We start from the raw sequence: 13,703 nt of genomic DNA on the forward strand, positions 1-13,703 counted from the left end.
AAACGTAAATGTTAAGTAATCTCAGCAGTTTTTGTTTACTATACCTATAATACAGTTTGAATCTGTACTTTAACTGGTATAATTCATGTTTTTACATAACATTAAATGTTTGAACTGCGGCGTTTTACTGCTTTTCGGTGTGCCATGTATTTAAGTACATTTTATATAATAAGGTCGGTAAATTCTATTCAGAACAAGTAGCTAATTAAATAAGAACTTACAAATGGCTACCTTGAACGAGATACCGATCTTAAAGCTAGCTGAAGTCCATGCTAAACCGAAAGGCCATCAAATGTCGTATGGGACCGCTGGTTTTAGAGGTAATGCCTCTGGAATGGATCACGTGTTCTTCCGTATGGGAATGTTAGCAGTATTACGATCAAAATTAATGAAAGCAACTATTGGAGTTATGGTCACTGCTTCCCATAACCCAGAGGTAATTGGTAATATCTTAACAGATTTGGTTGGCATGTCTGCCTCTAACACAGAGGTAATGGGTTCAAGGTTCGTCGCTGCTACCATTTTGCATATGTGTGTTTGGCATGATATTTCATGGAAATTGCTTCAACCAAGTGGTTTATTGAATTATTAGCCATACATAAAAAAAAACGAAAAAATCTGACACAGGATGTATGACTGTTGTTTTCGGGCCATGCAAGGATACAAGTATCATTCATTCATAATTTGTTCTAAGCCAATTCATTTCACAGCCAGTAGGACCTGTACCAAAGTCTAAAAACTGTTTATTTATATTTTAGCATGACAATGGTGTTAAACTGATTGACCCTCATGGTGAAATGCTTACCCAAAGTTGGGAAGAACTTGCAACGTCCTTGGCCAATGTCACCAATGATGAACTTATAAAGGAAATGAAAAAAATTGTGGATTCACAAAATATTCAACTATCTAATGAAGCGTCAGTGTTTATTGCAAGAGACACGAGGTAGGATTTTTTGCTGCCATGGGTTTGTATGGTATAATACAAAAGAGGCGCCTATAGTAGGGTTGAATCATTTATTTAAACTAGTGTTTTTGTATATTACATATAGGATATAGCCTACTTAACATCCATATGTAATAAATTTTATAAAAGCGAAGGATAGGCTATTTATGCAAATAATACTGTCAAAAGTTTTTTACCCTCTTGGTTTTATTGTTTAATATTTACTGATTACATTAGCTGAGTAGAAAAATTCAGGGTTGTCCTGTCTATCTTGCCGATCCATATTTGACATTTGACACCAAAGTAAATGCAGCTAATTAGTTAATTTGTGATATTTTTTAAATAATTTTACCATCTCCTTATTAAACAAACATTCATCAGCTAACATGGTTTGTTTGTGTATCGTGTTGACTCTCTAAGTAACCTAAAGTAACCTCCAAGTTAGACACGCCTGACAAACAGTTTAAAACATCGGGTTAACTTGGTAAAAACAAGTTAAATTAGGTATACAGATAAGTTTATGTTTAAGAACAAGTCATTGCTCTTAATTCTGACATATGCGCGTTGCTAGCCATCTGGTTAATATTGGCCATTTTATTCGCTTCTCGATAATCGGTAAATCACCAAAAATGCAGCTGATATATCGGCAATCGGTTGTGATTTAGAGCACATATTGTTCAAATATTCTGATCGTGTTTTAAACAATTAATAATGGTCTATGGAAGTGCTGATGATACTGTTATTGAATGTTCTTTGTTTACTACCAAATAGGACAAGAAAATAAAAAGGTTTCCCATTTTTCCCCACCCTACTATATATATATATAATTCCAATGTGTTTTCATTAGACCTTCAAGCTTAGCATTAAGCCAAGCTGTCCTTGATGGAGCCACGGCCTTAGGTGCTACATGTACGAACTATGGACTGCTTACAACACCTCAGCTGCACCACATTGTTGCTTGCTATAATGGTGGCAACCACAATGTTAATGAAGAACAGTACTATCAGCATTACGCTAATGCTTTTAAAGCTTTACTAAATGAGGTTGGTCCTTTTTAATTTATTTCATTAAGATTTTGTTCAATTTAATAAAATTTAGGACTAATTCTGAAATAAAAATTTGGGAGTAATTTTTTAATATTTCTATTGACAGTTTGTTTTGTAACAAAAAGGTGAAAAAATCTTCCAATTTATGAGTAATTTTTACATATTTTTATTTTGTTTTATGACCAAAAGGAAGGGATTTTCTTTTAAAACTTATCTTATTTAACCAAGAAACCAGTTGGGTCAAGTGTGACAGTGGACTGTGCAAATGGTGTTGGAGCGCCAAAGCTTGTGAAACTGGCAGAACACATAGGTGTCAATATAATTGATATTGTGGTGCATAATAATGGGCAGTCCGGGAAGCTGAATGAAAACTGTGGTGCAGATTATGTGAAAGTGCAGCAAAGAGCTCCAGTGGGTAAGTGATGGATATTATACTTGATAAATGAATGAATGAACATTAATTTATTCATTATACTTAAAGGCACAAAACCTGGGGTGGCAGGGTAGGCAGGTCTACCCTGAAAAATTTAAGCTATATTATTCAGTAAACATTACAACCAATAATTAGATTTGTTTCACCGAAAAGTCTAACTGTTCCTACCACTCCTGCTTTTTAAAAAGTTTGGCGCCTCTAATTAGAGTTTATTGGTAAACGCGCAATGGATAAAAGTGTGGGAGAGTGTCAGTTTAAAAGCGTGGCTGTTACATCCAAACGATTTTATTTTATTTTAAAAGGTCTAAACATGGAGCCAGACCATCGTTATGCCTCATTTGACGGTGATGCAGACCGCTTGGTCTACTATACGCTGGACAGCGATTGCAACTTTGTTTTACTCGATGGAGATAAAATTGCTGCCTTGTTTGCTGTGTATATAAAAGAGCTTTTAAACAAGGTAAGATACATAGATTGTTTTCTAGTTTTACAAAACATATAGTAGGGTGGGGAACATGGGAAACCTTTCATTCTGTTTTCTCATCTCATTTGGTAGTAAACAAAGAACTTTCAAAGTATTATGAAAACATATCCCTACAACTCCCATGAATGGTTTAAAACACGATCAGGATATTTGGTATTATGTACTAAAGGTGTCCCATCTTCCCCACCCACAAAATAAATGTTTTTCTGTTTAATTCAGGCAGACATCAACGTAAGATTGGGAGTTGTTCAAACTGCATATGCTAACGGCAGCTCCACTAATTATATAAGCACGGAAGAGAATATAGAAGTGGCTTGTGCACAAACTGGTGTAAAGCATCTGCACAAAGTAGCAACAGCATTTGACATAGGAGTTTATTTTGAAGCAAATGGCCATGGCACTGTAAGATTTTTTTAATTTACTAATTTTTTCGTACAAATAACTAGAAATTTGAAAAGAATTTTTAGAGTATTTTTTATAACAGGCTAAAATATTTAAAATTAATTATAAAATGTTTTTAGTTTTAGGTTGGGAAAAAGTGCTTCAGATTTAGTGTAAATACATTATCTTAACTGAGACCTAGAAAGCATTTTCTTATTAGCATTGTCAGAGTGCTTGATGCTTAATACAAATACACACAGCATACATTCAAACTTGGGTAAACAAGCACGGATGTAACTTATAAAAACGGAGATTACATAGAAGAATTTTTGTTTTTAAGTTTCTGGAAAAAATGGTTAACACAATTAAAAATATATATAATATGTATTATTGTAAAATTTTTGTTATTACAATGCAAATTTCACTGTATGTATGTTGCTGTATCCACATGCGCCAGACTTTAAAATGCAGAAATAGTTAAACACAGTTCACGGAACCAATCTCATTGGTTGTAATGTTTGCTGATTAATGCAATGTCGAAAATTTCAGGGTACACCTGCTTCCCTTGCATTTAAACTTTGGCGCCTATATTTGTATTTAAGTTATATATACTGTTGAAATACCTTTAGTTTACAATATATGTTGAACAGGTGACTGTAAAAGATGACTGCCTTAACAAAATCAGGTCTGCTGCAACCAGCGAGGAAAAATTACAGGAACAGAAACTTGCAGCAAATAAATTAACTGCTTTTCTTGATGTAGTTAATCAGGTTCTATGAATTTTTTTTATGTTTAATAGTGCAACCTGCATTAAAAATCGAATATAATAAACTGAAAATAAAACTGAAATACATTAAATGACAATTGCCCCAACCCAGTGAGTACTAATGCCTTGTTAAAATTGTCAGTCTTACATAAAAAAAATCACCCACAAAGTTCATACCCAGTACCTTGTAAGCGGGCACGAGGTGTATGAAACAAAACATCTATGTTATAATAACAACTATCATTGCTCTGCCACACAAGAGTAAATAAATTACATTCATTCATTTAAATTTTGCGTATTTACCAACAGACAGTTGGTGATGCTATGAGTGACTTACTGGCTGTAGAAGCAATCTTACAAGACAAGGGGTGGAGCATAAGAGATTGGTCGTGCATTTATACTGAGTTACCAAACAGACAAGCCAAAGTGAAGGTAAATAAAATAATTAGGTTATGCAAGCAATACAGTAGGTCAATGGGCCCCTTTAACCAGGACATCTTTGATTCAAGTTTTAGACAAGGTTGTAGACTTAACTGATTGGTTTGTTACATTTTGTTTTTGACTATAGAGTAATTTAAAGAAGGTAACTGTTTTCCTGCTTAATCATTTGTAAATTGTGAGACAATAATTAAAAGTCAGTTACTTAATTTTGGAAAACTAGCATTTAAGTTTAAAAAACACACAAAAAAATAGAATATTTAAAAAATATTCGAAAAGTTTTTGCCTACTGGATATCAAAAGTTAGCAATGCAAGTTAAAACTAAAAGGTTTAACTTTAGATGTGCATTTTTTTGGACGCCATGACATATGTACCCAAAAATGAGCATAACTGGATATAAACTAATGAGCAGAGTAAAGGTAGACCGCATTCACCACATTAGTCAAAAATGTTCCTTATTCTTATGGACCAAATGGTGCATTTTAACAATTTTAATCCTAAAAACCAATGTTGTAGGTGGCGGACCGCACAGTCATTGAAACAACTGATGCTGAGCGCAAAGTCACAAAGCCACCCGCACTACAACCTGCTATTGATAAAGTGGTGGCAGAATATCCTTGTGGAAGATCTTTCGTTCGACCATCTGGTACAGAAGATGTGGTTCGTGTATACGCTGAGAGTGATACACAGGTAATACTGGGGTGGCGTTCTCGGCTACCGACTTAACTAGTCGCCGCCTAAATTCGATTTTGCCTTTTAGTCGGTGGATTTTGACCAACTAACTTTTGTAATAAGCAATGCACAGAAACTTGGTTGGCTGACTAAATGTAAAAAAAACAGACTAAATTTTAGTTGTTAGACTAAAAAAAATAATAGTAACCGAGCCCGACTAGTCATTAGCCGAGAAAACCATCCTTTGTGTGTCGAATAAATGTAACTTGCTTTATCTTTGCGTGTCGGGGCAACGACAGTCGTTATAACACTCTGTTTTATACACTTTGTGTCAGCTTACCAATATAACTTTGTGGGCTTTTTTGTATGGCTGACAATTTAGACAACCCTCAAGGGAATCCTGGGTTGGAGCAATTGTCGTTAAGTGTCTTGCCCACAATGGTAGCAGCGACAAGTTATAATATAGGAGTTGGAACACCAGTTTTAAATTTAAAATAAATATCACACACACACGCGAACTGTAAAGACTCTTTAGACACACACTATATAAAAAAACCTGTAGACGCACTTAAAAAAAGATTTATTTTTAACATTCCTTTAAGTAATTTTGCTATAATATAATATTCTATTCTATATGGGCGAGGTCCCACGGCATTGCATGCTATGGGTCCTAGGATTTAGGAAGGCCAAGGTTTGACCATTACCCCAGCATCCAGGGTGCTGTACCTTACCAGTTTTAAAGCCTAGGCTTTAATAGTAATGGATGTAGATCTTCCCTTAACATAGTATTACAAATTAAGTTAATCATTGTACTTAAATGCATAGGAGAATACAGACAAACTGGCCAAGCGAGTAAGCCTGCTGGTGTATGAGCTCGCTGGAGGTGTAGGTGAAAAACCACAGTAGATAATGCAGCATGTTTAAACTTCATATGAATTTACATCAAACAACTATATATTGAAAGCAGATGCTCTTTTAAACTACCATTTATTCGCACTGCATATGTGCATATATTGAATTAGCTGTTTTTACTGCAGTCTCCAATTGGAAAGTGTTTGTAATTCTGTATACTCACTGTAAATCGAAATGCACCTTGCCAAAAATGCAGCGGCAATTGTAGTAAATATAGGCTTCAAATCATTGTCGTATTATTAAGCTTTATATAGACCTGCCTTTCATGTGTTATTACGGCTTGGTTTTAATTCGTGCAATTTTAAAATCATGTAAACTTTTTGTAAATTGGCATTACATATTAATATTTGTCATTTTGTTGATTTTTTTGGTTCTGGTTCAGAAATCCCTCAAATTTGAGATTTATTAATTAAACAGTACAGAAAAAATGCTTACTGAAAATTTTTAAATAGAATGAGGAACATAGTTGGTCCGACAGCAACCAAGCGTAAGTGGAAGAGAAATCTTGAATAAAATAAAAAGCTTGTACACTAGACCTGTATTACCTAGCTAAAAACATGGAGGAATACAAAAAGCTTGCACTGGAAATACCTGACTATATTAAGCAATTGGAATCAAAGGATTCCGTGTTTTGGTCGGTTTTAGTAGCTGGAGTCGTCACTTTTAGAAATGTCCTGAAGAAGTGCAATCAGATTTGTAAGCCCAAATATATACCCATGGTCTGGACCATCGTGTATGACTGATCGGTCCATTTCTTGGTGCGTTGACTTCGCAAAATCAATCATACGAACATCAAACTGCACGCCAGGGTCAATTTCGAGGTGCGATCGTTCTTCTGCCGGCGTTGGGTGCGGGGAAATGTTGTTCTGTTCGCTGAGTGGAGCAGCGGGAATGTGGGAAGTGCTTTCTAAAGTTTCTCCATCGTACATAATAAGCAAAGAGCTAGAATAAAAGCGATATGACCGGAGCCTACCAAGACTCTCTAGGATTAACTGGAGTCGTGACAATATGGGACGAATGAGGTCACGCCTTAAACGACAACCGTCATAAAAAAATTGCCGCAGTAAGCCGCGAAGGCCCGCTCTGTCTAATTTTCGACCAAAGTATTTATCTCGACAAAGGAAGCTGCCAGTACTTGCATCAAATATCTGAAATATACAAAGGCTGGTTTAAAGAGTCATACCAATAAAAATTTATAAATAGATAAAGATGCCAAATGTAAAGGTACCACCAAAGTTTATAAATACGAAACAGCTTTAAAAAAAATCTATCCATTTCCCCCTAAAATTCGCTTTTTAATATGTTGTTTTTAAATGGTTTAATAGACTAAAGCAACATTCTGTTGATAACACATTGTAGTTTATGGTGATCAGTTATTACCTAGCATTAAATGAGTTTAATCATACGCACTGTTGATATTGTTTAATTTTATACCAATTATAAACCAAATTTATACCAATTATAAACAATCATAATTTAAATGTACAATAGCTCTTAACAATATCTTTGTTAAGTGGGGCCAACCATACTTGAGTAATTTTCCCTCTTTTCACATTACATTCTGTTAGAAACACATGTTATGGTAAATGTAATACCCCTTCATCATGTATTAACGCATTTGTTAGTGTCACCACGTACATTAAGTGTCAGATGATTTATTGTAGTGCAGTGTAATACTGTGAGGTCAATAAGACACACATGTATTGCACATTACACGTATGCTGTCCCATCATTTTTACCTTACATTGTGTCAGAAATTACACATGTTATTGTAAATGTAATACGCCCCTATAAAATATATACATCCAGTATTAAAGACTGAATGCTATTTTTGGCGTCACCACGTTGTCCACGCACACCAATTGTCATATATTTACAATGATGTATTGTAGTATAGTGTACTGTAACACTATGAGGTCAATAGGACATACATGCATTACACTTTACACCTATTCTGTCAAGTCAAGTGTCATAATACCGTGGTAAGTCTTAACCAAAAGCATTATAATTAACGCTAGCCAGTAACAGTAACCTCACAAAAACAAATGCCAAACACTTTTGAAAAACAGGTTTCAAGACTTTAATGTTCGTTTTACTTAAACATGGAAGTCCCCAAAAAAATTTGAAGAGCTTTAGAATTTGTTTCCTTTAGCTTTAGTCAAGTTATATAACAAAAAACTATAAAAATATATATAAAAATATTTTTTATATAAAAAATGTATAATACATATATATATATATATATAATAAAATATCAAATATGCTATATAAAAAGTGTTCTATTCTGCATTAAAAACTTTGGACTGTGAGTTACTTTACCAACGGCATATGAGTTCACTCTAAATTTAAATACATGAACCTACAATTGTTAAAAATAATTTACTAATTTAAAATCGGTCACTACTTACACAAAATGTGACGTTGTGTAAAACAAACATCTTGAAGTAGATAGGAAGTTAAAATAAATGAACTAACGCCATTAAAATAGAATGTTAATATGGGGCATACTTTTGTGTGAGGACTTTTGTTGACCAAATGACTAGTTTTGTTTGACAGTTAGTTAATGTTAATTATTGCATTTCCAATAAATATGACTTATTAAAGCCACACAAACTGAAAAGTCATGATACAGCAAACATCAGTGTACTTAAACTGCATTATACTTAGGTTGAGCAAAATATGACTTATTAAAGCCACACAAACTGAAAAGTCATGATACAGCAAACATCAGTGTACTTAAACTGCATTATACTTAGGTTGAGCACAAATAGATTTAGACTTTGTGCTTCTTAGTTCTTACTCACAATAGGTATCATACCTGATAATTTAGGTAATAATATGCGTTATACCCATTATACTTATACTGCTATAGTTCTGTCCTGCTACTACTGCTAGCCACAATATAACAATTTAAAGTTTAAAAAAATGCTTTTTTTTAGTAAAAAGCATTGTTAACTTATGATGAGACTGTTTTAAACAATTAACAACACGCTATCAGAGTCATGAGGATACTAGGTTTTATAATTCTTTGAATGTTCTTTGTTTACTAGCATAAAGGACAAAAAATTAAATGAAAAAGGTGTCCGATCTTCATTCTTCTCCCATCCTACTATATATATATATATACATTAAAATACAAGAACAATTTCACCACATCGCGTACCTGCATTCCAGATAGTCTGATGCCGAGTTTTTTTGTGGTGGTCGCCGCACATTTTTTCTCGTGCCTTAACCTTTTTTCTTCGTCATCAAAATCGCCGTGTATACGAGTTCCCATCTTTAGGTCAAGAACACAAGGTTTGCGGAACTGAGATGCTACGTTTTCAAGTAGTATGCACTCTGTGTGTGGAACAGCAGCATGAAATTATAATGTGTTACAAAATTAAAGTGCAACTTTTCTAAAATTAGGTATGTTAGGTTTGTCTTATAAGCAGTGGCGCAGCTAGGGGGTTTCAGAAATTGCCCACCCCCCTAAAAAAGTTTTTTTTATATAAATCAAACCTTTTTTTTTTCTGGCTGCGCCATTGCTTATGTATGGTTATAGTCACAATGTTGGGGGTCCTTGTCATGGGCATAACATTAGGGTTGTCTAAGGTGACATATTACCCCAACTTTTGACGTGATATCATATGTTTATAATCGCACTTTTACACCTAAAACTTTCCCATTGTACATACAAACAAGCAAAAATCAATAAGTTTGCTACTATTAAGTACCAGAATATATTTCATTCAACACAATAATTGATGAGGTTGCTATTGTTTGACAAGCTGACAACTATAGATTTATCAGTATTTTAACAATGTCACACCAGGACCAGAGCTTAGATTTTCTTAAAAACAAAAAAAAAGTCAAAATAAATAGAGATTATGCATACACGTTAGTTTAACTTAAAATATCATAAACAAGTTAAAAACAATAGTCACCCAGGGACCAGTTAGATTATTATTTTATGGTCATTTCCGGTTCACTTTTTAAACAATTTAATTTACCTCAATTTAAGATTAATCTTTTTATCTTAAATTTAATCACGACTAGCTTTGTCTAATCTACAATTGCTCCAGTTTGAAGATTATATTTGCAGAAATATAAAAAAGTGTATAGAATGAAATTACAATATGCATTTTAATTCTAGCATATCAAAACCTTACCTAACGATGTTTACTAGTGGAACCAGCATTAGTAAATAGCGTAATTTTGTAAAGATCAATTCTGACATTAATTCACATGTATTGTGAAGAGGGTCGTAAATAACTTAATGACAAATAAACAAAGTGTTAATCCACATTAAGCCATTAAGTCCACTGATACAATAATGGTTAATACAAGTTACAAATGCTGGACCTGGAACGCTATATATATATGTATAGCCTATGTATTGTTGTGTAGCCTACTAAATTTAATGCTTTATTAATTTGTGCTGCCTAATTTGAGCGACAAATTTTTCTGCTGTGTTTACAGAAACCACTTTTTAACAAATCTTAAAACAGGTTAAAAACAAGATTTATTTGAACTTTTTGTAAAAAAAGTTAGTGTCAAAAAATAAGATTTTTAAAACAAAGTACCACTACAAAGTCTACAACGCATATTATATTACATTATGTAGAACCCAAAATGACATTTATAATTTAAGGTATGACCAAAATTTATGTATTTTTATTGATAATGCATTAACAATACTATGGTTGACTTTTTGAACCTAGTTTGTTATGCTTAAATTGGCACAAATGACAGTTCTATAAAAGTGAAATACTGCTTAAATTGGCTAGGTTCAGTTCTATAAAAATGATATAATTGGCTTGATTGAAAGTTTTATAAAAGTGAAATACTGTTCAAATTGACTTAAGTGACAGTTCTGTAAGGGTGAAATATAGTCTTCAGGGCTGGGTGTTTGTTAAAGAGTAATTTGTTATATTAGAAGCCATGGTTAAGTGCATGATAATGCTGGTTGTCAGGCACGCCTTTTGTTAGGTATGTAACACAAAACAGACCGCTGTAAAGAATTGCTGCAAAACCATTTTTACATTGAAACTGCTTTTAATAACAAGCTTTTAAGAAATATTAAAACTGCTGAATTTTTACATTAATACTGCTGAATAATAAGCCCATAAGAAAATTTGTTATAATTCTGCAACGACAATTTAGAAGCAATCTAGTTTCATTTATTAAAGTATATAAATGAAACCAAACTTTAATTAAACTCTTGTTTTACGGAAACAGACATATTTAATTTAACATAACTTTAAAACAGATAACCCCAAAACCAATGGATTTGATAATCTGTTTACATAATGAATGAATGAAACTTGCTTTATTCTCACGTGGTCAGAAAACAACAGTCGTTATAACACAGTGGTGTTTTTTCATACATCTCCTGCCAGCTTTGAGTTACCACGAATGTTTTTTTTTGTATTTTTATATTTGTTTCTACGTATAGCTGATAATTATTAACAACAGTTGATTTAATTTGTCAACAAAAAAAAAAAAAAATAAAAAACAGTTAAAAATATGAATTCAGATTTATGTAACTGGCCTTTCAAAACACAAACTCACTTTGAATAACTTTGTGCTTGCTTTGTAGATGCCGTAACAATCCTTCCTTGTGTACTTTAAATATCCAAGGGTTTATACAAAGTCCCATGTTACCATCTTCACCATCTGAGTTGTGTCTGTGATATTGCCCGTCAACGTACATGCTACCTGTTCTACGGAGGCGTATCCTAAAAAAAGTTTAATTTAATTTATTTAATTGTACATGTTGTTTGTATTTATAACATAATAACATTAAGGGTTCCTAGGAGGATATGTCAGCCCTGGTTTCGAAAAATGAATAAATAAATGAAATTTATTTTGTCTCATTAGCCACGATAACGAAGATTGGTAAAGTAAACAAGAGTGAAAATACGAGTATTAACAGTACAACAACAGTTGTTAAAACGCAATTATCGATAAAACAGAAAAATAAACAACGTTTGGGTAAAAGAAACGTTACACTCTAAATGGATGACAACATATGTTTTAGCACCAAAGTTTTAAGGGTAAAATAGTTGGATCTGTACAAACAAATACAGCCAAAGTGTATAGGAATTACATAATAGTCTACATTATCCTTATTAACCAATGAAGTTCCCTATGTTAACAACTAAGTGCAAATAACTGCATTTTAGCATTGCACCACCAAAATATTAAAAACATTACAATTTTGTTGTTTGCAGAACCTATACAGTGTCACAGCCAGGAAATTGATCTCCCAATCAAGATTTTCCAGACTCATATTACCGATACAAAACCTAGCTGAACTGTCTCTAATGTAACCTTTTATTTTGCCCCCAGATAGTATTACATTAAAAGAAAAAACAAGTAGTTTAACAACAGTTCCCTAGGTTTATATGAATTATAACAGCATATTAACGACTACATCAGGTTAAAATATATTGTTTCGAAAATTCTAAGGAAAAAAGGTAAAATCATTTTTACTGACAAACTGCTTTTTAGTTTACATGGTGGTTTTAATAAAAAAAGATTTAACATATGTTTTCCCATAATAGTGTAGTATAGAGCATTAGTACATTAATGTTTTCAAATTGATGTAATGGAATTTATTGATCCATTTTAATGAAGAATATAAGTGTTTTAATGGAGTAATTCACTATTAGATTGCTGATTTTCTGCATTAAACAAAGAATTGATTAGTTAGTTTGGTAATACACATTAGGTAGGCGGGTAGTCCTTCTTCGGAAAAGAAACTAATACTACCACTTCACTACAATCTACAGCAATCTTACATACATAGGCATACGGTGATGGGTGCATGAGGTGGCATAACACCCATAAAACAGGGGGAACATTATGTTTTTGCCGCTGTAAAATGCCCAAACAAACAAGCACAGCGAAAGTATATTCACCACATTAATTAATGAGGTTCATTTATTTACCGAATAGGAGTGCAACTGTATTTCAACAATGTCACTCCAGATTTTGTTAAAAATAATAAAAAAAATATTACACTTATGCTTTACAACCAGGATCTCCGGTTTCAAGATGTATACCTGACCATTTAACCACTGCTGGCATACTTAACAGCTAGGTGTAACATTGCCAAAATCTAGCAGTTATATAGATTGTCTGTAAGTATAACGTGTATGATATTGGTAACCAGCGCCCAGCGGCGGATCTAGAGGGGGTATTTTAGTGTTAGAACACTTCTCTCAGAAAATTTATACATATTTTCGTAACGTTTTTGGTTAAAATATATATTTAGCCTCATAAAAAATTCTAGTAAAAACGGGCTGGAAAGATGTTATTTATATTTTATTTTATGACACACTACAATATGCATCTTTCTAGAAAGCCTATATTCAGATAAACAAACAATATTGCTGCTGAGCAAACAATGCGTCGCTTAGCCTGGTAAAAGGTTTGTTACAAAATGGTAGTCATTCACACGTGGACTGTGTCATATTAGCAATTGTTTAACCTGTTAATTAATTACGATATATTAGCAATTTACACGCGTATTATTTGAATCATAATACCGAATGCTTGACCTGTCAATTAATTAGACATAGTAGCAATTTATCGATTATTTTTTTCATAATAACGATTGTCCCTTTGATTATTAAGCCTG

General features: G+C 33.1%; 2 protein-coding genes across 2 annotated transcripts in view; one reads left to right on the forward strand and one right to left on the reverse strand.

The window, feature by feature from the left end:
• The first annotated feature begins 155 nt into the window (after nucleotides 1–155).
• LOC100184742 (phosphoacetylglucosamine mutase) lies at nucleotides 156–6,504 on the forward strand. Its single transcript, XM_002119148.5, has 10 exons — nucleotides 156–436; nucleotides 759–943; nucleotides 1,791–1,986; nucleotides 2,218–2,404; nucleotides 2,725–2,882; nucleotides 3,126–3,308; nucleotides 3,938–4,057; nucleotides 4,363–4,485; nucleotides 5,009–5,182; nucleotides 5,990–6,504. Exons 1-10 carry the CDS (start codon nucleotides 224–226, stop codon nucleotides 6,068–6,070), a joined length of 1,620 nt encoding a protein of 539 aa, XP_002119184.1. The 5' UTR covers nucleotides 156–223; the 3' UTR covers nucleotides 6,071–6,504.
• The window catches only part of LOC100182374 (inositol hexakisphosphate kinase 1), a 10,596-nt gene continuing 3,346 nt past the window's right edge, over nucleotides 6,454–13,703 (reverse strand). Inside the window, exons 5-7 of the mRNA XM_002119388.4 lie at nucleotides 11,630–11,796; nucleotides 9,240–9,415; nucleotides 6,454–7,224 (exon numbers count right to left, since the gene is read on the reverse strand). Coding sequence (XP_002119424.1) covers nucleotides 6,718–7,224; nucleotides 9,240–9,415; nucleotides 11,630–11,796 — 850 coding nt within the window. The 3' untranslated portion in view covers nucleotides 6,454–6,717. The remainder of the gene's footprint in view (nucleotides 7,225–9,239; nucleotides 9,416–11,629; nucleotides 11,797–13,703) is intronic.

The sequence above is a fragment of the Ciona intestinalis genome, unplaced genomic scaffold (genome assembly GCF_000224145.3).
Source record: "Ciona intestinalis unplaced genomic scaffold, KH HT001117.1, whole genome shotgun sequence".
In the NCBI taxonomy this organism is placed as follows: Eukaryota; Metazoa; Chordata; class Ascidiacea; order Phlebobranchia; family Cionidae; genus Ciona; species Ciona intestinalis.